The following is a 26,836-nucleotide window of genomic DNA, read 5'->3' as shown; positions in this document are numbered from 1 at the left end:
CTTGGTGCCAACCCCGGTTGACAAGTAATTCTCGGGCTGAAAGTGACGCGCTCTAAATTCTTACTGATGAGGACATATCCCATCGGGTGGCTTTTTGCACATTTTGATGAATTCTCGTCTCTCATTCGTCTGGTAGTGACGGCAGTCTGCAATGACAGCTCGCACCCGAGCCGCTGCATGAAAGCGGCGTCAGTTGTGTTTTCCGAGGCTGAATTTGGATCTGCAGCCCGGCTGACACACGGGCCAACGTTCACGCCCATCTGTATTCGGTAAAATCATGTATGAAAGGTTAATATAACAGCCACCGGGAGAATGGGGCCGGCGATGGGCCGAACTGCCGCAATTTGTCGTGGGGCAACGGTGCCGTAAACCGGTGGATGACGATTGAGTTGAGAAGCTCTGATACACGCAATGTATGTCGTAGAGTAGTTGGGACCGTCACGGCTTTCTCAACAGATCTACTTGGCATCCGGTCTCCGAAAACACTCATCGTTTCCCGCCGACGACCCATCCATAGGGCCCTCTGCACATCAGCAGAGACATTCACTCCGTTGTCCCTCCCTGCATCGCCAGATGTCTCAGCCCTGGGCGCGCCCAACAGCGCGGGGGTCAGAATCGACTCATGTGCTGGCAGACTTGTCTTGGCAGCTCGTTCATAGCCACGCGAGCTCGCGATACGTCTGCTTCGGTCCTTGTCTTATCGACGTGTGGTCAGCAAAAGCCCTCCCTTTCGGCACCCAACCGGGGTGGCAAGGCTGAGATAGGCGACCCGATCATTGGACGAAGGGGGCTTATGCCGATCATGCCAACCGCGTCGTGCTAGAAACGGTTGAGGGCGCAGAAAGAGAATAAAGTTGTTGCCTGATGATATTGGCATGCTGTGCGACCTCAGCCCCGACGAACCGTCAGCAGGCGACGATGCGAGCCGAGGAGGAAACAAGGTGCCGGTATCGCACGCGCCAGCTGTGGGCACATATTGTCAAAGTCTGCGCTTCTCGGCCGCATATTTGTTGGGCAGCAGGATCAACTGTCACGGGAAGATCATGGTAGGAAAAGGTATGTAGTTATCCGACGTGCAGAAAAGGTTTGATAATATGATCGTCCTCCGCTTCATTCGCCTACGCTGCGGAATATCATGTCCATATAGAGCAGATATGCGAACTTGATGTTTCAAATACACCGCTCTAGACCTTGACAATGGCACTTCTGCCGCCTCTTACTGCATCTTGGCGCAGCGAGCTGAGAGTGAGCTGAACACTCGTAAACTTTGGGTATGGCTTTGTAATATTCTCGTATCTGTTGAACAGCCAAAGTTCAGATGAACTGCTCAACACGCGACGCCTATAAAGTCAAGGCCAATCCCCTCTCTCAAAGCGACCATTTCAGACAACAAACATCACAAACCAGAGTTTCATACAATCTACACTTCAACCCAGCCCCTGACACCTCTCACCATGAAGTTTGCCCTCGTCAGCCTTCTCCCACTTCTCGTTGCGGCCAACACGGTCGGCGACCGGGATGTGACGGCCATGAAGAAGGAGCTCGACACCGTCGACATCAAGAGCCTCCCCAGTGACGCCAAGATCTCGAACCTCGAGGACCCCAACGTCGCCAACATCGGACACTCCAAGGCCGGCGTCAGCGCCGCCGCCGGCTGCGCTCCGGGCTACCCGCTGTACTGCTACCGCTACGGCTGGTGCTGCCCATCCTACTCGCCCTCGTGCTGCCCGCGATCCTGCTGCCTCCCCGGCACCCGCTTCTGCGGCACTGACGGCAACTGCTACAGATAAATGCCACGCTTGGCCTCGGCTAGCTGCACACAATGCCAAAGGTTTGTGGGACGGCGATGAAAAACGAAACCAGGAATAAGTGCTGACGTTGGCAAAACTTTAGCTGATGGCCGGTGGAGGAAGTTGGCTTTGGGCATGATTACAGACACGCTCGTTCCTAGCAGCTTTTGATAGCAAGGCAATTGACCGAAAGTAAAGTCCGCGCTTGTGCCTAGTTGTGATTGAGTTCCGTGACACCACGCTATTCGTATGATGCACGCAGAGATGCCACACAGTTCCCAAGGACCCAGGGTGACAGAGCTTCGCATTCTAGATAGACTTGACTCTTACCAGCCATACATTTCTTCAAACAGTTCGACATCCTTTGCACTCGAGTCAGCTTCCCTTCTCACCGCCGCCCTCGTCTCATCCGCCATCCGTGCAGGACCACAGACAAACACGGCCGCCCTGTTCGTCTCCATACCGCCGACAAAGTCACGAACAACATCCCCAACAACCGGCTTACGGTACGCAAACCTGCCGTCGACCATGTCCGTCGACGTGTTGTCCGAGTCCCCCTTCTCCGCCGCGCTGCCGTCCCCGTCGCCGCTACCCGACGTCACGTAAATGTCCACCTGTAGACTAGCGGCTGCCTCGACCAGGCGCAGGTCGTTGGCCAGCACGTCCCGGGCGAAGCCAGCCCGGCGCACAGCCCACACGAGACGTACGCGGGGCGGGCAGGGCGCGTCCTGTGCCGCATCTTCAAAGAGGCGGCGGATGTAGGGGAGGATGGCCGTGATACCGCTGCCGCCTGCGATGAAGAGCATCTCGTTGAAACTGGACATATTGGCGCCGGTGCCGTAGGGTCCTTCCAGCACCACGCGGAGCCGCGAGAGTCCTGCCTGGTCCTGCTTGATGATGGAGTCGCGCAAGCGACGGGTAAAACCGTTGCGTGGGCGAATCAGGAACGTCTTGTACGACTGGCCGCCAAGGAGCTCCTTGCCTTGGGGCTGAGTGCGGACTACCACGTTCTTCTTCTCGGCGTCTGCAGTCTCAACAGGTGCAGCTTCACGCACCTCCTCAGCTGACGAACCCGCTAAACTGAAAGGGTGATTTTCCCAAATGCGCCAGCCTCCAAAGTGCAGGTGATAGTAGGTGCCCGGGCTCTGGTGGGAATGGGTTCCCGAGGCATGGACCTGCAGCCGGATCATACCCGTGTCCTCGCTGTAGCTTGCAATGGCGTGACGGTCCTTGCCGATAAAGGCATTGAAGTTGAGCCAGATGATGCGGACAATGCGGAAGAAATAGTCGCTTGCCCAGATGCCCACACAGACCCAGGTCCAGACTCGGTAGTCGCCTCCAAACTTTTCCTTGATGTGACTGTCTGAGGTTAGTTCAATTTTCCTTCCTTGTTGGAGAAACAGGGTAGACATACTCCCAATAGTTTGCAAGGAAAACGATTCCCATGGCAATGTGCGCAATTTTGAACAGCTCGTACGCCATTTGGCGAATCTTCGCATGCGCAAATGCGGTCGAAATACCCATGGCAGTGAGCATGAAGATTCCTGAACGGAACATGACATCTGTCTTTAACCGATGGCGATAATCGGGCCAGCCCTTTTCGTCGACGTAGTAGGCGGAAAAGACGATGCCATGGCAGATGGACTCGACCAACATGACAATGGCCACCCATCGGTGAAAGGCGCTGAATGTACGGTAGCTCCATCCAGTCATGATGGGAAGAGGGCTCGATCGGGCGCCGAAGAGGAAGATGAAGGGCATGCTGGCCGCCATAAGCGTGCCCAGTCGGTCGGCGATCCAACGAAGGGTCTGGGTTTGTCGGCTTTTGAAGCTGGGTAGTGTCAGTATTAATCGTCTTCTGCTTGGCTGCCTGATGGATGTTGTACTGACTAGTCATTTTCATCTGCGACACGGTACCGCGTTGCGACGACTAAGATATTCAGAAGAATGTACAGGGCAATGACAATGGTGTGGATGCGGAGGGGGACCGTGAACCAGCCCCAGGGCTCGTGGTGGTGATGCGATCCGGTGGGAGCCTGGAGGAGATGGAGGTTGAACCATTTTGTGATTTTTCTCCAAGCGCCGAGTTCGCCAGTCTGGGACTCGATCGACGCTCTCGTGCGACGGCTGGAGACGAGTGTCCAGAGTCGGTTGCAGACACCAACCAGGATAACAAGTCCCCAAAACCCGTACAAAGACCACCTAAAGAAAGATAAGCGAGATGGGGCGGTCAGAGGGTCATGTCAACGTACCTAATGGCATCATTGTAGCGTCTAGCATCAGCATAGAGGAAAGTGGTCGTGTGCATGTACACCCAATTGGCTTGCGATGGCAGTGCAGGGCCGCTGAAGAATTGCTTGGACTTTTGGTCCACCGTGGGCAGGCTGTTCAAGTAGGTGTCTGTAACATTGGATACGGCAGTGCGGTAGCTCTTCACATTGACGACTTTGGAGGAATTCTTGCAGGCGTCGGCCCACCACTCGATGCCATCGTCGGTCGCCTTGTCGCTCTCGGCGGCGCAGCGCTCCGCGATGCAATAGTACGTGGACTGCACGCGGAGAGGGTTCGTGCAGGCCGTCTGGGCCTTGTCGCTGGCGCCGGCATACTTGGCCTTGAGTAGGGCGTAGTAGCAGGTGGCGACGCAGACCTGGTCGCCCAGAGGCTTGGCGGCGTGGACCAGCACCGCCAAGACGGCAGGTAAGAGGATCTGGATGTGGAAACGCATCTCGGCGATGTAAAGTAGCTCAGCGAATCTGAGACTTGGGGAATGACTTGCATGCAACGGATGATCTGAGACTTTGACTCGGGACTAACGTGCCAAGTGAGCAACCATGATGATCTCCATCACGAATGGGCAAACGACTTGCTTTTAAAACTCTCAACCATATGGGGACAGTCGGCAATGGCTGATAAAGAAACAGACGTCCCTGCCGGCCCTGCCCTGCCCTACATTGTTGTGGAAAAGTCTGCCATCTCCACCAGATGGAGAGTCCGGGACACAACTGCAACGGCGTTAATTTTAACCTTGAGAACCGATTTAATCAAGCTTCTAACCTTGATTTGGTTGGTGTGTGTGTGGGCTGGCAAACAGGCGAGAATGTAATTCGGCGTCGGGTCCCTCAATATCCAGCGTGCGGCACTTGTAGATCCTCCTTCAGCCACGCTAGATTGATAAAGAGGCCATCAACGGCCCACAACTGATAATATTTTTTCCCTCCTCCCTTGCCGCACTAGCTGCACTCGGAAGGCCCAGCCCAAGAAACGGATACAACAGGTACAGAAACGCATGAAGAATGGGAGGGGCCCGGTGGCCGTGGAATGGACACGAGAGCCATCAGTCCACCAATGAACGAGGCGACTTTTGGCATAGTTACGCTGCGGGTCGTATGGAATCGCAGAGACTGGTCGAGCGCGGTTCGTGAGCAACGTCTCGTGGATACCGTGAGGGTCCGTGGTCCGACGTTTTTCATGGTTCATCAGCCGCACGTTGTCAGGGACTGGTCATGCGGTCTCGGACACGCTAGTAGATGCTTGAATGAGGCAGATTAAGAAAATCTATGCTTAATGCTGCCCAGCAGGGAACGCCGACGTTGTACAGGCGTCGGATAATAAATCACGAGCCGACTAGGCTCGGGCAGGTAGGTCAATCCGGAGCGGAGTTTGGAGCCGATGCGGTTCGCTGTGTTGCTGCTTCGTCTCGCACAGAGTCAAGGTCCGGGTAGCGCGCTTGACGGTAAATATTTCCAGGGTTACACAAAGAAAATGTCCTCAGAAATTGAACGGTAGATGGCCATGGTTGGTAGTTGATACGACTGTTATGATCCCTGTCTCGCAAGCCGTCAATCTCGTGGCCTTCGGCAAACGGGTCCATGTTGGCTCTTTGGCGGCGGCGGTCAATTGTTCCTCGCAAGCGCCACCTGGTCGGCTCCTGAAGCTCGTCTTTGTCGAAAGCTCGGCTTTGTCGATGCGGCCACGTTGAACGTGGCGCCCACAGGATGCAATACACGTCCAGGGACCTGGATGGCTCCGTAGTCCCTGTCACCGGATTCATCGCGCTGCCTTGTGCAAGAACGGTCCGCGACTCGGCTCTTCGCGGGGCAGCCTGGGACCATGGCACAAGCAGCCTCTATGCCGAATGCGTTCCGTCCAACGGACGAGCCCTCAATGTCGAAATCGCCTGGCAACTCTTGGTTGTCGCTGGCGATGCCGTTATCGCTACCGAGTACGCCGACCTTAACAACAAGAACCCATGGATAGATGGACACGCTATCCGGCGCTGGGAAATGATACCCTGTATTCCGTCGTGGCCGCTTGGCAGGCGTTTGGCGGTCTGTTGTCTGCGCACTGGTTCAGCACCCGCCGATTCCAGGGCGGCGGTATCGTCTGGAAGCTTGCCGGGTTAGACTTCGTGCAAGCGGGCGACTCGCCATCTCGTAATGGTGACACTTGCTCCTGGTGCTTATATTGCTGCAGTGGAAAAACAAGACGGCGCCTGCGCTGGGAGAAATAATGTGTGCTGATGTTTTCTTAAGATCCCAGGCAGGCTGCGCAAACGCGCGAGTCGTGCAAACGCAGCATCCAACACACAGCAACTTCTTCTTCCCGCAAACTTCCTCCCGCGACTCTCGTTCTGTCACCCTACCTAGTATCATCGTTATGTTTGTGCTCATCGCCAAATGCCGAGGCAATCTGTCTTTGTACTCTGAAGCTGTCCTGACTTCCTATTTTCACTACCCATCTGCGACAGAACACGGTGGTTCAGTCCTGTGCCACGACATTTTACCATCTTCGTATTTCGATTGGAACAAGTCGTTTCTCCAATTGCTATACATCTCTCGATATTCTTCTCAAAACTACCTTCCAGGTTACGAACACATACATCAGACACACAACACATGTTTAGAGCGTGCAGCGCTATGCTTTTGGAAACGAAAGAGGCCCTTTCGGCGGTGTAGCTTCAATTTCTCGCGAGTCTCCATCTACTTGGAATTTGATGACTATACAGCCTGAGCCGACAGTCCCTTTCTCATCCCGCGGGGGAGTATAATGGCGACTAAACAGTCAAGTGCGCCATGAGAGGCAGCTTACTACTACTCCGTCCAATGTATACCTGATAGCTGCCTCTCTGCAGCTGCCACTTCTGTACGTCCGTGTTCCAGACGCTCAGGTCCCTCCTCGTTAACTCAAACGACACCTCGGTCGACTCGCCCGGCCGCAGCACCGGCTTCTCAAAGCCGCGCAGCTGTTTGGCCTGCATGCCCGGGAAGCGCACGTACAGCTGCACCGCCTCGGCGCCAGCCACCTTGCCGCCATTGACGAGCGTGCACTTGACCGTCGCGACCACGTCCCAGAGGTCGCTCGGCCCGCCGCTCACAACCCCGCCGCTCGGGTACTCGGCGGCCGGCGCCGCGGCCCGCCGCACCACCATGTCGGCGTAGTCGAAGCGGGTGTAGCTCAGGCCGAAACCAAACTCGTACTGCGGCGCGACGTGCGCCCGCTCAAAGTACTTGTAGTCGGTGTAGACGCCCTGCGGAAAGTAGGCCTGCGGCGACTTGCCGCCTTGGGCCTGAGGGTCAAGCAGCGGCCCGTAGTCGGCCGCGCTCCGCGCCACCGTGTACGGCAGCTTGCCCGACGGGTTGGCATCGCCCCAGAGTAGGGCCACGACGGCATCGCCCGCCTGCTGCCCGGGGAGGTGCGCAAACAGGATGGCCGTGACGTTGGGGTCGTCCGCAAAACCGCCGACGAGCCGCGGGCCGGCATTGTGCAGCACGACAACGGTCCGCGCGCACCGGTCCGCCACCGCGCGCACCAGACTATCTGTGTATGCGTCCTCGAGCTGCGGCCGGTCGTTGCCCTCGCGCGCCCACGCGTTGCCAAACACGAGGCAGACGTCCGAAGCCGGGTCCACAGTGGTAGTGGGCGTTGCCGAAGTGAGGTCCTGCCGGAGCGTGAAGCCGTCCTTGGCGGCACGCGCGACGAGGGCATCTTGCGGCGAGACGTGCGTCTGCGGCGTAATGGCGCCGGAGCCGCCTCCGCCAAACATGGTGCCACGGCCACCGATGGGGCTCGTGGCTGCGTCCAGCCCGAGAACGGGGGCGAGGCCGTAGCGCCACGTGCCGTCGGCGTCGGTCGCGGCCGTCCAGGCTGGTGGCGTATTAGCCGAGTAGCCAAACACGGAAACAAGCTTGGGCGCTTTGAGGGGCAGCGTGTTGTGGTCGTTCTTGACGAGCACGTGGCTCTCAATGGCACCCTGGAGGATGACGGGCAGGTCGGCGGGATCGCGGCCCTCGATAATGCGGTGCGGCGCGCTGAGGTTGCCAGGCATGCCGATGCCGGGCTCGGGGAAGCTGGGGTCGTCCTGCTTGAGCTGGTACCAAGATGCAATGATTCTGTACTTTTTGTCAGTTGTCAATTCTCAATGAGGATAGCGAGACGTACCTCATGGCCATGTCCGTTACGCGCGACTCGGCCAAGGTTCCGTTCTTGACGGCGTTGACGAGGTTTGCGCCCCAGAAGGGATCCGAGTTGGGCATGCCCATGTCAAGTCCGTTGGGAGCATCGCTGAATGAGTGCTGCGCTCCCCAGTCCGAAACCACAAATCCCTATACACGCGTTAGTGTCCCATTTCTTTTCCTATTTTGTAAGCGACTATACCTGAAAGCCAAGCTCCGTCTTGAGAAGTCCATTCAGCGTCTTGCTGTTTCCGCAGGCATACGTCTGGTTGAGTCGGTTATACGAGCACATGACGTTGGCGGCTCCGGCCTTGACCAAGTCGACAAAGGGCCTACCCAGTTAGTTGGTTGCACTCATCGAGCAGCTCTTGGCAGTTCATACCAGAGATATAGCTCATGCATCGTCTTGTCATCGATGTTGGACGAGACAGCCGCGATATCACCCTCAGGCGCGCGGTAGAGCTCTTGCTCATTGCCGATATAATGCTGCAGAAGTGTCAGCGCGCCATCCTCCCAAGTGACCGCAAGGGCCTGCCAACATACCTTGACACTCGTCATCACGTTTTGGCTCTGCACGCCTCGGACAGTCTCGGCCGACAGAACACCGGAGAGGTACGGATCGGCCGAGGAGCCTTCCCAGTTGCGGCCTCCTTTGACAACGGTCCAGGCAGGACCAACGACAGGTCCCAGCATGACGTTGACGCCCTTGCGTCGGTTCTCGCCTCCGAGGGCCGCGCCACGCTTGCGCGCGAGATCCTTGTTCCAGCTTTGCGCGTGTGTTAGCCTCGGGCATTTCTTTGGCACTGCCTGGTCGTGATGCTCACCTCGCGCCGACGCCGATGCCGCTGGCAAAACCGCTGACGTTGTCGGTTGCGCGGACGCCGTTGCCGGCGTCATTCAAGCACAGGCCGGGGAACTTGAGCCGGGGGATACCAGCAATCGTGCCCGAGCAGCCCGACTTGAGATCCACGCCGCCAGTCAGGGTGACCTGGACTGTGTCAGTACAGTTCAATAGTGTGAGAGAGCTCCGCGTGTTTACTTTTTCCTCCAGTGTCATCTGGTCGACCATGGCCTTGGCCTTGACAAAAGCATCTGCCCATTCATTCTGCCCGCTGATTTGTGCTGTAACAGTTTGTCAGGGAAAGGGGGCCGGATTGAGCAAGGACAGACACGTACGCGACGGAAGCACGTCTGGTGAGTGCTGGTATGCATCGGCCTCTGATCTCAGGTAGGTCTGCCTGCCCACGGCGGGATGGAGCAGGGCCAGACTCGCCAGCAGAGGTAAAAGCATGACTTTTCAAAGGTGTGAATTGCGCTGAAAGCTGAAACTGAATACCGTTGGCCGCGTGCAGCTGCAGAGATTCTAGCAATGATGACCAGAAAGAGGAGCAGGGCATCTCCCCTCATTTATACCAAGGCGGACGCGATTCTAGTCTCCTCGTACCCAGGGTACCACAAGCTTGGTTGGGCACGGCATGTACTGCAGCCTAGGCGTACCATCGGAGCAGTGACGGACGGCTTGTGGACTTGTCTTCCCCGCGCCCAGGCGTATCATCGGTGAAATGACGATCTATTGAGGTTATGCCCCGCGCGGGGAACGCATGCAAGTCACCAACTTGTGCAGTAATGAAGCCCGTCGGTGGTTGTGTTTCTGCGGGTTCAGGTCTCGCCCGGTCATCTGTTCTATACAGGCGTTTCTTGCAGACGCCTCTGCATCGTGAGACAGGCACGGCAGTTCCGTTCGCTGGCAGGTACTTTTGAGAAACCTTGCCGTCATAGGTCAGTGGGACGCGCTCCACGATCCATCGCCGGTGTTATTGTTCCCCCCCGCACGGCGCGCCCACGGCTGGTCGGCAAGACCCCGCTCAGTCCAGCAAATAGGCGAAGAGGGTGAAGAATAGACAATGACAAAAAGAGAAAAGAGAAGAAAAGAGAAAAACAAGGGCTCGGCTTTCGTCCCAGACTAGTGGCTGCTAAAATGGGTGCTAGAGGATGGCAGCTTCGGTACTTGGTGACGGTAGTGAGTACCCTGTACAAGAACAAGACGGGGACGGATACAGCTGCAACCCATGCGAGACGACAAGACAGATTCGAAAAGTGTTTGAAAAGATGGCAATAAGTGCGCCTCATTGTGTGAGATAAATCAGGTCAAGCCGTACGAGTTGAGCTGGCGGGATTTCCTGTCCAGGCAAGTGTTATAAGTTGGAGGAATCGGTGCTTAAAATGTGCCGGCTACCGCTGAGCAACTCGAACTTGTCCATTGCATATCTACAGCCGAACACAAAAGGAAAACGGAAAACAAAGAAAACAAAGAAAACAAAGAAAACAAAGAGGACAATAGAGGCATTCGTCATCGGACAACACATAGAGCCCACAACGACCGGCGCGCCTCCGGCCCTCCGGCCCAACGCCGGCGACACTAAAGCTAGTTAACATCCGAAGTCCTCCGGAACTAGGGGTAACCCCTGCCCAGCGAACTCGTCCCCGCCCCGTCCCGCAAGCCCTCACCGTTCGGGATGCGGCACCTCATCCTGACTCCAACTTGTTCATTCTAAATGAAACTTGCCGGCATCGCCCGCCCGCCTGCCCGCCCGCTCTCGTCCCATGTCTTGCCCCATATCGGCCGAGGACGCCGCCACCGGCCGGAAGCGCACCTCGACGGCCTGCGAAGCCTGTCGCGTCGCCAAGACTCGCTGTCTGCCGAGCGACGAGGCAGGCGTGTGTCAAAAGTACCCCCCCCTCTGATTCCATGTTTTTTTCTTTGCCCCCGCATCATAGTCTACTAACTTGGGTTCGCCCCCTTCAACAGGTGTCTCGTCTCCAAGAAGGAATGCGTCTCCCGGACGGGCCCTCGGCGACGGCGTCCCAATAGGTCCAAACTGTACGTAAGGACCTAAACTCATTTACACGACACGTAGCTGATGATCAATGACAGCCCCCCCGGTGATCAACTGCCGCCGCCACCAAAGCCCACCGGCACATTCACCATTGACATTCCCCTCGCGCGGCCCAGCGACGTCGGCGCCTCCACCTCGACGCTGCGGGACTCCCACGCCGCGTACCTGGACAACCTCTTTTCCCCTACCGACCCCATCACCACCACCTCCTTCTCCTCCTCCTCTGCCTCTCCCTTTCCCTGGCCGGGGAGTAGCAGCATCTCCTCCGAGGCCGCCTCCAGCCCGCACTCCTCGTCCTCGCCGCCGCCGTTCGACCCGTCATGCCGGCCCAGCTTCAACATTGCCTCGGCCGCATCCCTCCTCGACACGTTTCGCGACGGCATGCTCGGCTGGTGCCCGTGCGTCCTGGTGCCCGCGCACCTGTCGGTGCAGACGCTCGCGCGGACGCGGCCGTTTGTGCTGCTCGCCATTCTCGCGGCGGCGGCCGCCGGCGCGCGCTCGCTGCGCGGCCACGCGCTCTACGACGACGAGTTCCGCAAGGTGTTTGCGCTCAAGCTTGTCGCCGGCGGCGAGCGCAGCGTCGAGCTCCTGCAGGGCCTGCTGGTCTACTGCCTGTGGTACCCCTTTCATCTGCGCCCGCGCGTCAGGCACGTCTTTCAGTACACGCGCATGGCCGCCGACCTCGTGCACGATCTGCAGCTCGACGTCCAAGCCCACCGCGTTGACGAGCCCATGACGCCAGAACGGCTCGACGCGATCCGGGCCTACGTTGCCCAGTACTATCTCTCCTCCTCGTAAACCCACCCCCCCCTCCGCTTCCGTTGTTACCAAAGAGCCAACCCCCAACTAACCATCACGGGGCTGCACACACCAGATTCGCAATCACTTGGCAAGCCCACCGCAGCCGGGGCAGTTCCGTCCCGTTCACGGCGTGGACAGAGCGTTGCTGCCAGCTCCTCGTAGAGCACGCCGCGTGCCCCGGGGACGCCGTGCTCGCCTCGCTCGCGCGTCTAGGCCGCACCGTCCGGGAAGCGTGGGCCGCGGTCCGTGACGGCGCGGCGTCGTCCAACAGCAGTCTCGTCTTTCGCGGCCTGGAGGCGCAGTTTCAGGACCAGCAGGCCAGCCTCCCGCCTGCCGTGTCCAACACCTGTACTATGCCTCCTCTCCCGGTTCGTCGCTTGTTTCCCGCAAATGCTGACACACAAGCAGTGCCTATCCGGCTACAAACGCTCTTTACGGAGTTCTTCCTCCTCGGCGGCTCCATCCTCCGCATGCCCACCTCCAAACCAAGTCCGCCCACCTCCTCCTCTGACCCCTTTCTCCCGACACCCGCCCGGCTCCGACGATGCGTCGACGTTGTCGCGGAGTTCCTTGCGCTGCTGCGCACGACGATGCTCGGTCCCCCCAGCAGCAGCAGCCTCGCGCACTTTTCCACCGGCGACTGGGGCCGGCTTGTGCTCGGCGTCGTCGTCGCCATGCGCCTGTCGTTTCCGCTCGCCGAGTGTCCCGCGTATGATGATGGTGCCTGGGCGCGCGACCGGCTCGGCTTCGTGGCGTTTCTCGATGCCATGACCGGCGGCGCGGCCGATGGAGTGGTTCGGACAGGGGCGGCGAAACAGCAGCAGCAGCGTGTCGACGTCGTCTCGGCAAGCAAGGTCGTCTTGGCGGTCGTCAAGGAAAAGTACGAACAGCGGCTGGCGTTGCTGATGCGCCGGCAGCAGGAGATGGTGGACGCCGGGGAAGGGTGGGATAAGGTCGTACTGCCCCGGTCCACGTGCCCGATGCTGGACGGCTCGCTGGATCGCTACTTTCCGCTCTGGGACGGGAGCGGTGCGCAGTCGGTGAGCGTCGCGCCGCAGTCGTTTGCAGAGGGCGAAGCCAGTGGTGATGGTGACGCCATGTTAGATGCGTGGGCCGAAGAGCTGTTCGACTGGATCGAGCCGATGCAGGATCTGCACTAAACAGCACTCGGTCAATTATTACCAACATGTCACCATTCATACACAATATACTATAGGCCGTAGAGAGAAACGCATAATTGTATCGTGTACTAGCTGAAAGAGAAAAAAAGACATTGATATATGAGAAAAAATTATTACGCCACCACCGTGAAAGCAACGCAACCGCCCCCCCAAAAAGAGTCCCAAAAGAGTCCCAAGTTCATGTACCATTTTCCAATAAAGAACCACGCAAAAAGAAACGCTCTCGAAACGAGTCAAAACATCATTCTGCGCCGTGTTCCCCATGCCGATGCATAAAAAATTCAAACAAAAGTGTCTGCCAACAGTCAAAGTAAAACAATGGCCGGGGAAATATAATGAACCGACTTTCAAACGAATCACGGGGCGCTAAAACTCCTCAACTCATGTTTCTCAAGTACAATAGGACGGTGTGTTCCATGGGCTGTTGCTGTTTGTGGGATAGCCAGGGTAGCCAAACTGTTGCTGCTGGTTGCTGGCTGCGCCATTGCCGTTGGAACCAAAGTTGTGCCGTCTGTTTCCCAGACCGGGGGGGACGGGAATGGGTAGGCCCGGAGGGGGTCCGGAGGCGCTGAAGCCATTGGCGATGCCGTTAGTAATGCCATTGGCATTGGGTTGCTGCATAGACGAGGGCTGGGCGGAGACCTGGCTGGACCTGACCCCCAGAGGGTTTTTGGAGAAGCTCAGACGAATGCCGCCCTTTGTGCTGTTATGGAGTGGATGGCCGTAGAGCTCGTGAAGAGCCTTGGTCGCAAAAGAAACATCCTCAAACTCGACAAAACACATGGGGCCATTCGACTTGGTGCGAAAGCATAGACGCTTGTAGCCGCGTTGCTTGGAGAACATGGCCTTGAGCTCTTCCTCGGACGTGTCACTGGGTAAATTTCCAACATACAGCGTGTTGCATGGCGGGTTCTGGTCGGCCGGGTTTGCAGGAGGAGGACGAGGGTGGTGAGACCCAGGAGGGTGGTTGAAATTCATGTGGGTGACACTGTTACCAGGTCCAGCGCCGCCTGCCGCATTGTTGACAGGCACATTGCTCACGGGTGAAAGTGAGTTCATGTGCGGCGGTAATGAGGAGGAGCCAGGGGGGCTGTTGTTATGGTTGTTATGGCTGTTATGGCTGTTATGGTTGTTATGGCTGTGATGGCTGTGATGGTTGTGGTGGTTGTTGTGGTTATTGTTGAGAGAGAGTCCGGCCATACCGTTAATGGGAAGCTGCGGGGCAGTTGCGCGTCGGCCAAAAGGGATGCCCTGAGAAACATTGTTCTCAGCATAGGCAACAGGATCCTTCAACAGATCACTAGTATCGTCATCATCGTTGTAGTCGCCGGTAATGAGAGACTTGCTCGAGAAGTGAGTTCGATCCGAGACTTGCTTGAGGTGGTTTCCGATGGGGGATTGCGGGGAGAAGATGCTTTGGTGAAAAGTATTCGCGCCAGGGACAAACTCGTGGCCAGGGAAGATGCCCGAAGTGTCGAGCGGGTGGAAAGAAGTCGGGAACTGCGAAGGTAGGCGACCAGAAGGGCCTCCAGGGGCAGCAGAGGCGGGAATGTAGCTGTTGGTTCCTGCCGTAGAGGTTCCATCAAAACGACGGGCAGTGAGAGCGGTGGGGTTGAGGATCTCAACAATCATCTCGGCATCTTTGGAAATATTTAAACGTCCGTCAAGTATTTTCTTTGCGTCATTGGCACCGTCCAAGGTTTTGAAGTAGACTAGTGCGGAAAGAAAGCCTGGGTCTTGGGATTCTTCGGGGGAGAGCAGCTTGATTAGTGTGACCTCGTTGGACCAGACCAGCATGGATTGAATTGAGTTTATGGAGGAGCTGGGGGGGAGGCGACGAAAGAGAGTACAGCAAGTGGACGGCGTAGAGGTGTAGGGGAAGGGTTTCCCGATGGGCATGAACTCGCGATCTCCGGGGTTGCGACGGCCGTTGGCGGCGAAGGGACGCGACATTGAGACAGAGGTGGTGGGCTGGAAGGTGTGTGATGCGCTGGGATAGGCGAAGGCGGTCATACCACCAGAGTCTGCGCCTGAGAAGGGCGCAAAGGAGCTTGAGCGGCTGGACTGGGAAGATTGTCGGGAGGCGGTAGGTGAGTCGACTGGGGGTTGAGCCGGCGACGATTGGCGGCCGTTATTCATGGCCTCAAGGTTATGTGCATATGTTTTCGTGGGAGAGAAAGTTGCCCTTGTCTTGTGGCAAGGGAGATGGATGTAGCGGACAAGAACGCGTCAAGCGGCAGTCGCGAAGCGGGAGGGCGCAGTCGGGCTGGCACAGTTTCTTGGCTCGATCGTGAGGGTGCTGTCGCAAAGCCGCAAGGAAAGAGGATGGCAAAGGGCAAAAGCGTCGCAAAGTGTGTCGCTGAGGCGGCGCAAGAATAATACCAAGTTGGTAAATGGCGCAAGATGGTGACAGAATATATTTGATGATGCGACAGTCGTTGCGCAGACGAGAAGAGGCAGCGGTGCTGTTGCGACTGGCAAACGGGATCGCGATGGGGATGCTTAGCCGAGGGGTATGGCGGCGCGCGTGAGGATGATGGAAAAGGTACAGACGGGTTCGCAAAAACGATCTTGGCGCGGCCGAGGTTGGATGCTAGTGATAGGGTTACAAGTAAGGTTGGGCGCTTGGCGAAGGAAATGTCGGGTTGCGGGCGGTGATTGTCGGTCGGTGCTGCCTGAGTGAAAGGATGCACGGTCGGCGAAAGGGATGGCGAGGGCGAGAGGAGCAGGTTCGAAGGATTGTTGTCGCAAAGGGAGAAAATGGGGGAGACGGGGGGAATAAAAGGGTGGGTAGATGCAAGAACGGTTGGCAGATGATGCGAAGAAAATAATCAATCAGAGTCGGAATAAAATAATGTAAAAGTGAAGATGATGACGGGGGTGGCCAAACGAGAGAGTATGCGGATGCAAAGGGCAGAAAGGATGGCGGCAGAAGGCGCAGATGAGAGGGCAAAAGAGGCGCGCCGCCAGTGGCCCAGCCAGAGTGGTAAGTGGTAGTGGCAGTAGTGGCCTAGTACCTACTAAGTACTAGAGTTAGTAGTGGACAGTAGTGGGTGGGCAGGCGGCGCCGACAGTGGGTAGTACCTGGAGTGTTGGTGGTGCCATGCGCTGGGGACGAGGTACCTTGGGCCAGGGTCTCGATCAAGTTAGTGTCTGGTGTTTACAAACCTTGTAGTGGGTGGGCGCAGCGCAAAATATTATGCCTGCCTCCTAAATCAGTAGCCTGAATTCCTGCACCGCGCCGTCAAACGCAAAAGAGGTACATAACAAATAACCAGCGCAGAGCGGTACTAATTCCAGTTAGGTTTCCTCGACGCTGGACAGACATACATGCAATCAAAGAAAGACACTCGTACCAGACAACCAGATTCCGGCCAATGCAACCACCACAACCACACCCTCTCGTCGACCCTCCATCTTTCCTACCTCCCAGCCAGCCCTTTTCTGCTCTCTCATTTGCTCGCTCACAACAGCCGATGGGCCCAACGCAAAGCTTGCCCTGGTCGGGACTGGAGCCTTTGCCTGCCTGTAATAGCGGCAGGGCGTGTGTGCCAGACTTGTCCACCCTCTTCTGCTCTAGTTCCAGGGGCGTCGCCTTTTCGTAACAAAATGACCTGTGAGACAAGCCCATTCTGCTCGTCGGGTTTGGCCTTTTTTTTTTTTTTTTTTTTTTGTTCTTTCAAGTACAAATTAGCGCTTGCGGAATCGAGGTGGCTCTCGATCGCATCTATCAGAGGGCCCTATATGTACAAAGCTAGCCACAAAATATAGAACGACGACCGTTGCGCCTTTTGCCTTTGTGACTCATCCTCGACGTGTCATTGACTTGCCTTAAGGCTTGCCCTGGCGACCAAAAGAAGAGCCCAAACAATATATCCCGTCTTTGATTCGCATAACTAGTTACCTACGTAGTAAAATTATTCAAGTCCATAGCACTTTGTGTCACCCAGCAAGGCGGCGACACACTTGCCTCGGCCTGCAGGTAAACTGATCCGCCCTGCAGAGTCGTAGCACAGGAATATCGAGCCAATCATGCTTCAGCCATACCTTTATAGTACGTACATATATGCGACATTTTCCCACCATCGGCTCTGCGCGTGCGCGCGCATGTCCATCCAGGTGCTATTAACTATCGCGCGCTTTCGCACATCAGTCGACATATATATCAAAACTGGCTGAAAGAATGAGCGACTTGGGGAAAAAAAAAAAAAAAAAAAAAAAAAAAAGGTCAAGACACCTGGCTTCAAGATATTCACGTCCAGCACTGGAACCCTTGATCCCGTCGCCAACCACAACCACTAAACAGGGCGTGCAGCTATCAAGGCCAGACTCAGCCACAGCGCAGAAAGTGTATTTCGCCGAAAGAGGTCTAGTCCTCATCAACGGAGAGGGTGTGCGCATCATGTATGTTTTCCCAATCCGACCAATCAGCGACCGAGCGCATCGGCTGGTGAAAAAAGTCAAAGTCGAGGAGGGGGGGCCGTGAGATGGCTTGGAAGCCGACCTAGGGCCAAAAACTAAAATTGCGGCAGACCTTGTGACGCTCGTGGCCCGCTGTTTTCTGCCTTTTCCTCTTTTCCTGAGCTTGCGATATGAAGCATCGCGTTTGATCTTTCGAGGCCATCTCTCACCTCAGCGCCATTGTCGACGTGTTATTCCCCAACCTCTCGCGTCCGTCCGAACTATATCCCGTCCGCCCCAAACAGGTCGCACGCATGTGCTGTCTTGGTGGCGGTAGGACTGTCGCAGTCACAAACGTCACAAACCGCTTTGTCTCTCTCTTTCCAGTGTCATACCAACACTGTGCCTCTGCTTCTCTCCCTTGCTGTTGTTGTTGTGTGTCTCTCTGCCTCTGCTGTCCCGTGTGTCCCATCCTTCTCCGTGTGTCCCATCCTTCTAGAGACCCATACTCCCTCTCTGGGTCTGTCTTGACCCCTCCCGCTCGTCCTTGTTCGGATCGTAGTTCATGTCCGTCGCCCTAAAAAAACACGCTTTTAAGGGCCTGGCACGCGTTCCGTTCTGAGTGTGTAATGAGGATGAAGCGTCAGAGTCGAGCTGACGCGTGGCCCGTGGGGGATCGATCCGCTAACGCGCGCAGCGGACTGAAGGCGGCAGTACTGTAGGTGGGTATATCGTGATGAATGTACTGCATTTGGTCTGTCTTGGTGTTTTGCGAAGCTCTGCCCCGTCTCTTAGTTACTAGCTGCAAACATCCCACCGCGGGACCCATGACGGACTGTTGTCTGCATCCGCCCAACTGTTTCCGAATTCGGTCCTTAATATCGACTTGAAAGGCGACCGACTACTACTGCCGCAAGCCCCAGCTATCTGGAGTTAAGCGGGCGCAGCTGCCCTAGCCGGTCACACATCGTCTGATGCCTTCAAGCCAGAGAGAGTTTCACGGGACGCTCCCGATCTGACCCTATTCGGCTACCTGTTGCCTGGCACGGCTGCCGTCGAACTGTAATTTGTACCTCGCCTGTATTACTCTGTAACCTCCCTGGCCTTGTCAGAAGCTCATTCCCCACCCTATGCATATCCTTGTACCATCAGTTGTCATGGATGGGCTTTGTCAGTATTCCCGTCGGCGTCGCCTCCTCCTCGTGGCCATATATAGGGTCCGAGGCCGTATTGGGATACCTGGCGCATGATTAGCATGTGCAATTCGTCGTCACGTATCACCTTGCGCCCCCCTTGCGAATCCAACGGCATGGTTCCGACATACATGCATGAAAGAAGCCCCCCTCCGGCCCACCAGCATGCCGGTAGTTTTGAAACGACCATTCATTGTCTGCAGGCCCTGGTCATTCGTACATGTACTCACACAGCGAGTGGACGACGGGCTGGACTTTGGATGCGCGGCAAGGACCCGCGGCCACCCAGAGGATCCGGCCATTCCGCGGCCGAGGATGAGGCGGGTTATTTGGGTGGGTATGGGGGATCTCTCGTCCGTTCATGGTCCCTCTTTGTTGACGCAGATTGGCGAACTCGCCTACACTTGGAAATGGAAAATCTTAGGTAAATACCATGGATGTGGGTTATCTTTCAAGTCTGCTTTGTTGCCAACATTGTGTCATGGTGATGCACAGCAGCTGTATATTACCTACCAAGCCGACAAACCAAAAGGGTAACCGCTGGCAGACTGCATCTCACAACGGACTTGCCACATTGATTTTTAAATCATGCCAAGTAGACCACGGGCTCCCATCATATTCTGCCTCTTTCTCAGTCGCTCAAGTATAGATGCTTGTCAACCGTTTCCAAGTAAACAACAGAAGTTGCTGCATGCGGCCGTTCTCTGACCGCCTCTCTCTACACACCACTACCGGGCTCTGTTTCAACATTACGGCAGGTTGGGAAAAGTATAATCGACATTGTCAAACGCCGCTTCAGTTACTCTGAAACCCTTGGTCGAGCATACATCAACATATTCCATCGACTGCCGCGGTGATATGTGACGCCTACATCCTTCCGCATCCCCTTTGCATGCAAAAAACAACCGGATCGCTCACGTTCTGCAGCCCTCCACAGTCCTTGCGGCACTGCGCCGTGATAACGTGCCGCATAAGCTGATGCAGACCCTTGCCCTTGCCCTTGCAATAATCGATTACCTCAGCTGGGTAACTATCTCTCTGTGCGGTTTCGACAGCCTAGAGCATCGGCCTTTGAGGGTGCGTGAGAGGCGTGCGCAGGCGTGCTAGGGTTGGAAATGTTCAGGAAAGGGCGGGAAAATGAGAGAAATGAGGCTCGGCGCCCAGCATGCCGCCCACGTGCCGCCAATGTCATCCATGCTTGCTGCAGGCGAAGACTCTTTGGCTCACCGACAGGCTGCAGCAGACCGGCCGCTTTTTCGAGAACGTGACCGCGGGGAGGCGCGGGAGAAATAAGACTTGATATTAGCATATGTGCAGGAGCTTTGTATGACATCTCGTAGACACCTCCCGACAGGGAAATAGGCTACATGTCTTTTCCGCGTTCCGCACCGCAACGCTCTCTCCACCGAAAGAAATGTACAAGGAATTATCGAGACCGGCGCTCAATTGATGAGCAGCGGCCGGTATATAACAAGGTTCGAACCCAATCCAAAGACTCCATAGACAAATTAAAACCGGCAAAGTATAGCGACGCCTGTATGCCACACGCAGTTGTGTGATGGTCAGTGCCAGCTTGCGTCCTTCGAATGCCTAGTAGTAGCTGCACCGAGTGCACTCATCTTATTATATTAATATCTTGCTAAACATTTTCCAAAAGACAAGAAAAAGAGCCGCATCGCTTGCCATGGCTCCTGTCAAGGTATGTTGTGGTGGGGCAAATGAGTATGGCGATAGGAAGAAGCCTGCTTCTCCGAATCGTGGAAATTGAGTGCACCGCATGCAATAGCAAGTCATGTCCACGTTCACTGATGCCTATGGCAGAGCGACTTCATAGAATAGTACAGCGCGGTTGGCCATTCTCCCGGAAGCGTAATCTGTGGCGCCGTTTTTGACCGCTTCTGGCGGAGTCAAACTTAAAGCCATCATCTGCATCGCCAGTGGTAAGATAGTCGTCATCTTTGCGCAGCATCTGCCGTGAGAGATCAATGAAAACTTCATCCACATTGGCTATTTCATGTTAATAGCTTTTCAAGAGACGCAGCGTTACTGCACGTACTGCGAGTTCTGGCGCTTGCTTCATAGTATGGCGCCCCCCAACGTTGCGATATCGAGAATCCCTTGGCACGAGGAACAGCGCGGCTGTCTTCCAAGTCTGCTTTGTTGCCAACAATGACCATTGGGATATTTTCGTCGTCCTTGATGCGAATGATTTCCTCGCGTAGACCGGCGAGTTCGCTCAAAGAGGACGGTGATGTGATGCTGAAGACTAGCAAGAACCCTTGACCTGTCTTCATGTACAAGTCGCGCATCGCAACTACGACACTTCATATTAGCCAAGAACTGAGTACTAGGTGGAAATTGCATACCAAACTGCTCAGTACCGGCAGTATCCAGACTACTCAAGGTCAGCAATAGGAGCATTTCGATGTCAGCGGGCCGCTCACATTTCCAAGACTACTTGACGACCCTACGGAGACATTAGCAGGGGAAGAGTATATGCGAATAGGCGACATACATCAACTTGTATTTGCGTCCGATAGGAGTCTTCGATAGTCGGATCGTAGCTCTCGATCCATTCATTGTGTACAAATTGGGCTGTAGGTGCGTTAGGTCGATGATGATCGTGCGTGAATGCTCGTTCAATAGAGCCATACCGGTCAAGCAGCTCTTCCCAACACCACCTAGACATGTTTATCAGTTGAGGGCGCAAAATGAGATATTATGAGAAATGGCAGTACGAACCGGCTCCAAGGACCACAACATGAAGCTCGCGGCTGTCAGAAGATTAGCCGCAATTCTTAATAGAGCAGGATGCAACGTATACTTTGAGGAGTGATTGAATCGCCCCATCACGATTTGGTTGTTTGGCTAGATTTTTTATGAGGCAGTTATAGTTGGTGGTAAAATGAATGAAGAAGTGTGCTGAGAAGATAGTCGAGAGTGAGCAGCGGCGTGCAGGGCGCGCGCAGATCGGGCAGCTGGTGGCGGCGATGGAAGCTGAATAAATGACGAGTAGGCGTGATTGGCTGGCGGCGACGGAACGGGGATCCGGATGAAAAAGATGTCGGCCGAAATTGCTCGAGCTGCCCAAAATCTGAATCAATCAGAACAAGCAAAGAGGTGCGTAGGTAGATAGCAGCAAGAGCCTTGGCTTCGAGGGGCGGTGTGAAGGCCCAACGGGGGGACGTGGGTGTGGTGAACTGGTGGTCGTCTTGGAAGCGATTGGTGGTATGTAGTCAGCCGAAGCCGAGTTGATGATGCAAGTTCGTTGTAGCGGGCTTTTTTTGGACAAGAGTGTTCGCCTATCCGGTGTGACAGCGCCGCAATTGCGCGCAAGGAACAAATTGACTTTATGAATAAATGGCCAGGGCGGGCGGGATGCGTGCCTTTTGTGCGTGGGTGAGAAAAAACGTGGTGGCCAAAGCTGGCAGCCAGGACTGTTGAGCGCGAGACGCTAGAGATGTGGGTTGAGGAAGTTTTTGACGTCTTGCCGCCCGTCTCTTGTATAATTTTGTCCTCTTGTTCCCTCCAACGAGAGTACAGCCGGCGTACCAGGTCGAGGAGTAGCGTCAAGAAACAAGAGAATCCACAAGCCGGGGCCGCAGCCAATCCTATTGTCGCAGTCTCAGCGAGAACGAAACTAGCCAAGTATTTGGCAAGTAGCTGCTGCAAGGAATGATGAATGGTCTGGTAATGTGTTTGAATGGTCGAGCCAGGTAGCTGGTCCTGGAGCTTTGGCTGGGAGCTTGCTCGAAGGAGCCGTAGTATGGTGGGGTGAAAGGGGGGTGGCTTTGGAGCAGGAGGGGAGCAAGATGTCGTCCTTGTCGCAAGAATAATAAGGGACGGGCATCAAGGTCTTTTTTTTTTCGCCGATTCCCCCTCCCTCTTTGCGTGTTGCGTCTATCAGGCTGCTAGGTACTGATCGAGGTTTTGGAGGTCTGTAGCGGCGTGTTGGCGGTAGCGTGCGGCGGCGTGCTGGTGTGGGTAGGACAGTGAGCGCAGATCAGATACCGTTGAGCTGTTGGGCCGCGAGAGTTGGCGATGGTGTAAAACAGGGTAGCCGGATGGAATCAAGGCGCGCGAGCGGTTTGCAACAGATGACTGGACGACGAAGGTAGGATCTGTGATGGAGAGAGCAGGGCAAAGGGAGATGACGCCGGGCAAACCGGGAGCAAAAGAGGCGAGAGGAAAAATCGAAAAAGTGCCGTGTAGGAGGCGGTTTGCTGGTGGTTTACTAATTGGGGTTGGCAGTACGGGTGGGTGACTTGAGGCATTGCGGGCTGTTGGCTGTGGCGCATGTACTTGACAGGTAGAGGCGCGATACAGGCGTTGGCAACTTTGTAATACTTGGCAGCTGGCGGGCGGCGTTTGCCTTGCCACGAGGACCGACGGAATAACTCCCGAGGCAATGTCCTTGCCGGCAACAAGACTCGGAACTAATATTATTTTGAACAGGTAACTAAACAAATGCACAGAAAATTGCAAGATGCCCTCTAGCTGAGACGCGAGGCTTGCCTTTGATGGAGTGTTGGCAATAAGTGCCCAGCGGGGGCATCTTAATTTCAAGGTTTCGTCAATTGGGCCATGTTATGGCAGCGCTTTTATTTATTATATTTATTATATTTATTATCTATCTATTTATTTATTCCCCCACCTACGGTCAATATAACATGGTCCAGAGTCTTTGCAGGCCAAAATCTTGGTCTTCTTTAGTCATGATACCAGCACAAGGCTGACTGTCAGGCACCAACCCTTCCTTTAGATCAACAAACGCAGAATGAACGGGAAGAAGAAAAAAAACTCAATCCCGGTGGCTGCAAGGTCGTCTCATGTAAAAGCCTCGGTATGCAGGGCAGAAAGTGAAAGCGCCGAGCAGTCGGGTTGACCGTCCGGGCCCCTGTTGCGCGTTCCCCAAACTGGTTCAAGCCCAGTACGGAACTGCTACAAAGGGGAGTAGATGTGCCCATCATCAAGCCATTTGATAAGAGGGAATTTCAATCCCTGTCCTGTTTTGTCTTCCTCCTGTTTTTCTTCCAGCTTTTGTCTACTCTCCTCTGCTTCCCATTGGTTATGTGCCGCCCTCCTCTATCGCTCCCTTTACTTCCCGTCTCCAAAATCTATACTATGACCAGGGTTACTATATCACGACCCAAAACCCCATATATCCATTAGGCTCACATTATCCTCTTTTTATTAGACAAACAAGATTACAAGGATTCACACGTTTCGTCTCCAACTTTACCCAGCGGATGTATATTCAAGACCACATGGGTTCAGGGTTCAGGCCCAGCCCTCTCTTCGTTGCACGCTTGCAGCATCCAGGGCGAGATGGTCCGGCAATCCACTGAGACCTTCGCGCCTTGAGCGCGCCGTTGGTCCTGCTTCTGGCGAGGCCGATTTGTGCTTCTCCACGGCTTATACTAGCAGGAAAGAACTAAAAAGGGCAATGAAATACAACCCATCTCCCACCTCGAGCCCCCGTACGGCCCGCCTTCCACCCTGCTTCCATCTCTACTTCTAGCCCGTCTTTAGTCTCCGTCTGCCATCCAAATAGCCTGTGATGTTCCGGTATTAGAGGGTTGATGTCTGCCCAACCAGCCGCCTCTGACGTCTTCGACTTGTCACCCCATGCCGGTTAATACCGGTGCAATAAGTGCATAATTATCCACACCCTGAAGAAACAAACAATATCAGCGAGTTGGTGCGTGCACCCCTGTTGCCGAAGGTTCAATGCCAGTGAGCAGAGTAATCGGCGAGGCCTATGTATCCGTACACCGTTGTCAATTTGGCAGCCCCCCATGTCTCGGCTAGCCACCGTGGGCCATCTGTCTCTTTTATCGCTCCACGTTGTTCTGTTGATTTTCAAGTCTCTCAAGCATCTCCCCCGGTCCAAAGCGCCAAGATCTACACTCTTCATCTCCGCCCCGAGGAATCTGTACTTCGTAACTACCTATGCAAACAACGGTCTGCGGAGAGGGTCTTGTTCCAGATATGTCACTTGGTCATTTCACCATTCTCTATGGCAAGACTTCATGTCTCGTCTGTCATCAACCTACAGCAGGCAATACATAGTTAGTGCAACATGTCTAACATTGGCCCCGCCTGCACGAGGGACAGTCGTCGCCGACCCAAGCTGTCGGCAACGGTACCACACGCATGCGAGGCGGCTCTCCTACATACCCTCCCACGATCTTGATTGGTTCCACGGATGGAGGAGTAGCATTGCAGATAAAAACAGGCAAGGTAGAGAAAACAGGCAAGGCCAGCGGAAACAGGCAAGGCCATTGCAGAGTAGCGCCACCATCGATCGACGTCGTCCCATACAATCGAACTCGGCGCAGCCTTGGGCGCAGACTACACCCTCCACCATCCCCGTACCCACAGGTGATAGGTAATTTAGATGTTTAGTCCTGGATCAAAACAGGACCTCATGACTCAAATATCACAGTCGGCACCGTGCCCCCGTTAGGCCGGTCCCCGTAAATCCAGTTTGCTGACTCGGTATCAGGCTTCAGCACCCTGTCATCTGCTACTAGATTGAGACAAGCCTAGAGTTGAACTGAAGACATGTACCTGTATATAACGAGAGGTATACCTTAGCTTTTAGGTAACACTTTCAACTTCTTGCCCAATATAGAAAATGTTGGCAGAGAATTGCAACCCAACTGAGCAATGAATGTCTCGTCGACGATACACTAAAGCATTACGAGACCCATAGCGCGCAAAGCACTGCTCAGTACCCAAAAACGAAAATATAACGTGAAGAAAATGATAAAGATCATACATATCTTCTTTCAATATACGTACAGGAATCAAGTCTGAATCAAGTATGGGGTATCAAGTAAGGCGAGACGCACCCAAATACCTGTCAATCGAGGAAGGTAAAGCACACAGTCTGGCAAATGGACAGCTTGCGTGATTGAGCAGAACCGAAATATTTAAAAGAATGCATACAATGCTATCTGAAGATCAGAAACGCTGCATTTCTGGATATTGAAAAGGAACGCTTCAAATGCCGCTTCAAATGCTGTAGGTTTGCCAGGCACCACATAACTCTCGCCATATCCGTAAAACCGCTTGACATAATCAATCGACGCATTGTTTTAACTCCGTAAAAATTAGGAAACAAATATTTTTCACTTCGTTATCACCTTGTACTTCAGCAACGCCGCCGCTACACAAATTAGGAGCGTAGTAAGCACTATCGCGATCAGCGTTCCAATCAGCCACTTGCGCCTGCTACGGCGCCGATTCTCATCGTCGATTCTGACTTGCATGCGGTCGTACTCCTTGTAGCGATGCGCCAGCGCTGACGAGACGTTGCTGCGCTGAGCGACGTGGCCGATGGCGTTCTGATGCACTGCAAACGTTGTCATGGGGATTCTCGCCGGCTTCTGCCGTGGTTGGCTTGCGAACGGCCATCGGTTTTGCGTATGTGGAGGACGAGACGGAGGAGCTGCGCCTCCGACTCCGGGTGGTTGGTACGGCGGGGGGGGTGGCAGTTCGCAGCCGTTAAGTTGCGATATATTGACACCTGAAGGCCCGGCTGCGGCTGAAGATCGACCACGTCTTGGCCTGTGGGTTTGTGATGATGGCCTGCTCTCGAGGTGCTTGGGACAAGGCAGCGGACACCTGTTGGGCGGCGGGCCGGGGCTTGCTCCGGAGTATACCGTGCTTGGTCGGCAACCTGAGTCGGAAATTGGGGCGCTGTTGATGACAGCTGAAGCAAGCTCTGCCGACTTTCCGCCAGATGGTGAGTATCTTCTTCCTGGTTCATAACGAGGCCCTGTACTCACTGCGCTATTGATATACGAGGCTAGACTGGCGGACGGTAAGCATCTCTGCCTTGTTCTGTAATTCGAAGCAGGGTAGGAGGCGTCGTGGATAAAGTTTGGCGGCATCTCTTGTCGCGGCCGTGATGGCGGAGAAGGCTCCGAGTCTTGCCCAAAAGCAGCGTCGGTATTTGGCAATGGACCCAGCAGTAGGCCCGGGACAACATCAGGTACCACCAAATTGAGAGCAGTTCTACACCCCCCGACAGCATGTTCATAATCCGAGCCAGGGTGTGCCGCATTGTGCAAATCGGGTGGTGGATGGCTGCTTGGTTGGTCACCCGTAACC

The 26,836-nt window shown here is 55.1% G+C and overlaps 6 protein-coding genes across 6 annotated transcripts; 2 read left to right on the top strand and 4 right to left on the bottom strand.

The window, feature by feature from the left end:
* Positions 1-875: 875 nt before the first annotated feature.
* CCM_00793 (uncharacterized protein) lies at positions 876-1,790 on the top strand (the record flags this gene model as incomplete). The annotated part of the gene is made up of 3 exons (XM_006665952.1): positions 876-1,056; positions 1,189-1,271; positions 1,350-1,790. 3 exons carry the CDS (start codon positions 876-878, stop codon positions 1,788-1,790), a joined length of 705 nt encoding a protein of 234 aa, XP_006666015.1.
* A 326-nt stretch (positions 1,791-2,116) lies between these two features.
* Positions 2,117-4,515, bottom strand: CCM_00792 (ferric-chelate reductase; the record flags this gene model as incomplete). The annotated part of the gene is made up of 4 exons (XM_006665951.1): positions 2,117-3,149; positions 3,205-3,621; positions 3,681-3,992; positions 4,043-4,515. 4 exons carry the CDS (start codon positions 4,513-4,515, stop codon positions 2,117-2,119), a joined length of 2,235 nt encoding a protein of 744 aa, XP_006666014.1.
* A 2,328-nt stretch (positions 4,516-6,843) lies between these two features.
* CCM_00791 (glycosyl hydrolase, putative) lies at positions 6,844-9,533 on the bottom strand (the record flags this gene model as incomplete). The annotated part of the gene is made up of 6 exons (XM_006665950.1): positions 6,844-8,179; positions 8,229-8,392; positions 8,445-8,574; positions 8,625-9,008; positions 9,067-9,364; positions 9,419-9,533. The coding sequence occupies 6 exons, from the start codon at positions 9,531-9,533 to the stop codon at positions 6,844-6,846; spliced, it is 2,427 nt and encodes an 808-aa protein (XP_006666013.1).
* Positions 9,534-10,846: 1,313 nt separating this feature from the next.
* On the top strand, positions 10,847-13,100 carry CCM_00790 (uncharacterized protein; the record flags this gene model as incomplete). The annotated part of the gene is made up of 4 exons (XM_006665949.1): positions 10,847-10,960; positions 11,021-11,127; positions 11,178-11,933; positions 12,044-13,100. 4 exons carry the CDS (start codon positions 10,847-10,849, stop codon positions 13,098-13,100), a joined length of 2,034 nt encoding a protein of 677 aa, XP_006666012.1.
* A 411-nt stretch (positions 13,101-13,511) lies between these two features.
* On the bottom strand, positions 13,512-16,752 carry CCM_00789 (RNA binding protein; the record flags this gene model as incomplete). The annotated part of the gene is made up of 3 exons (XM_006665948.1): positions 13,512-14,131; positions 14,324-14,833; positions 16,548-16,752. 3 exons carry the CDS (start codon positions 16,750-16,752, stop codon positions 13,512-13,514), a joined length of 1,335 nt encoding a protein of 444 aa, XP_006666011.1.
* A 3,791-nt stretch (positions 16,753-20,543) lies between these two features.
* Positions 20,544-21,565, bottom strand: CCM_00788 (RAS small monomeric GTPase; the record flags this gene model as incomplete). The annotated part of the gene is made up of 8 exons (XM_006665947.1): positions 20,544-20,722; positions 20,772-21,029; positions 21,082-21,110; positions 21,160-21,182; positions 21,231-21,310; positions 21,370-21,396; positions 21,458-21,489; positions 21,540-21,565. The coding sequence occupies 8 exons, from the start codon at positions 21,563-21,565 to the stop codon at positions 20,544-20,546; spliced, it is 654 nt and encodes a 217-aa protein (XP_006666010.1).
* Between the last annotated feature and the right edge of the window lie 5,271 nt (positions 21,566-26,836).

The sequence above is a fragment of the Cordyceps militaris genome (genome assembly GCF_000225605.1).
Source record: "Cordyceps militaris CM01 unplaced genomic scaffold CCM_S00001, whole genome shotgun sequence".
NCBI lineage: Eukaryota > Fungi > Ascomycota > Sordariomycetes > Hypocreales > Cordycipitaceae > Cordyceps > Cordyceps militaris.
The sequence above is the reverse complement of the archived record's forward strand: the minus strand, read 5'-3'. Positions and strand labels throughout refer to the sequence as shown.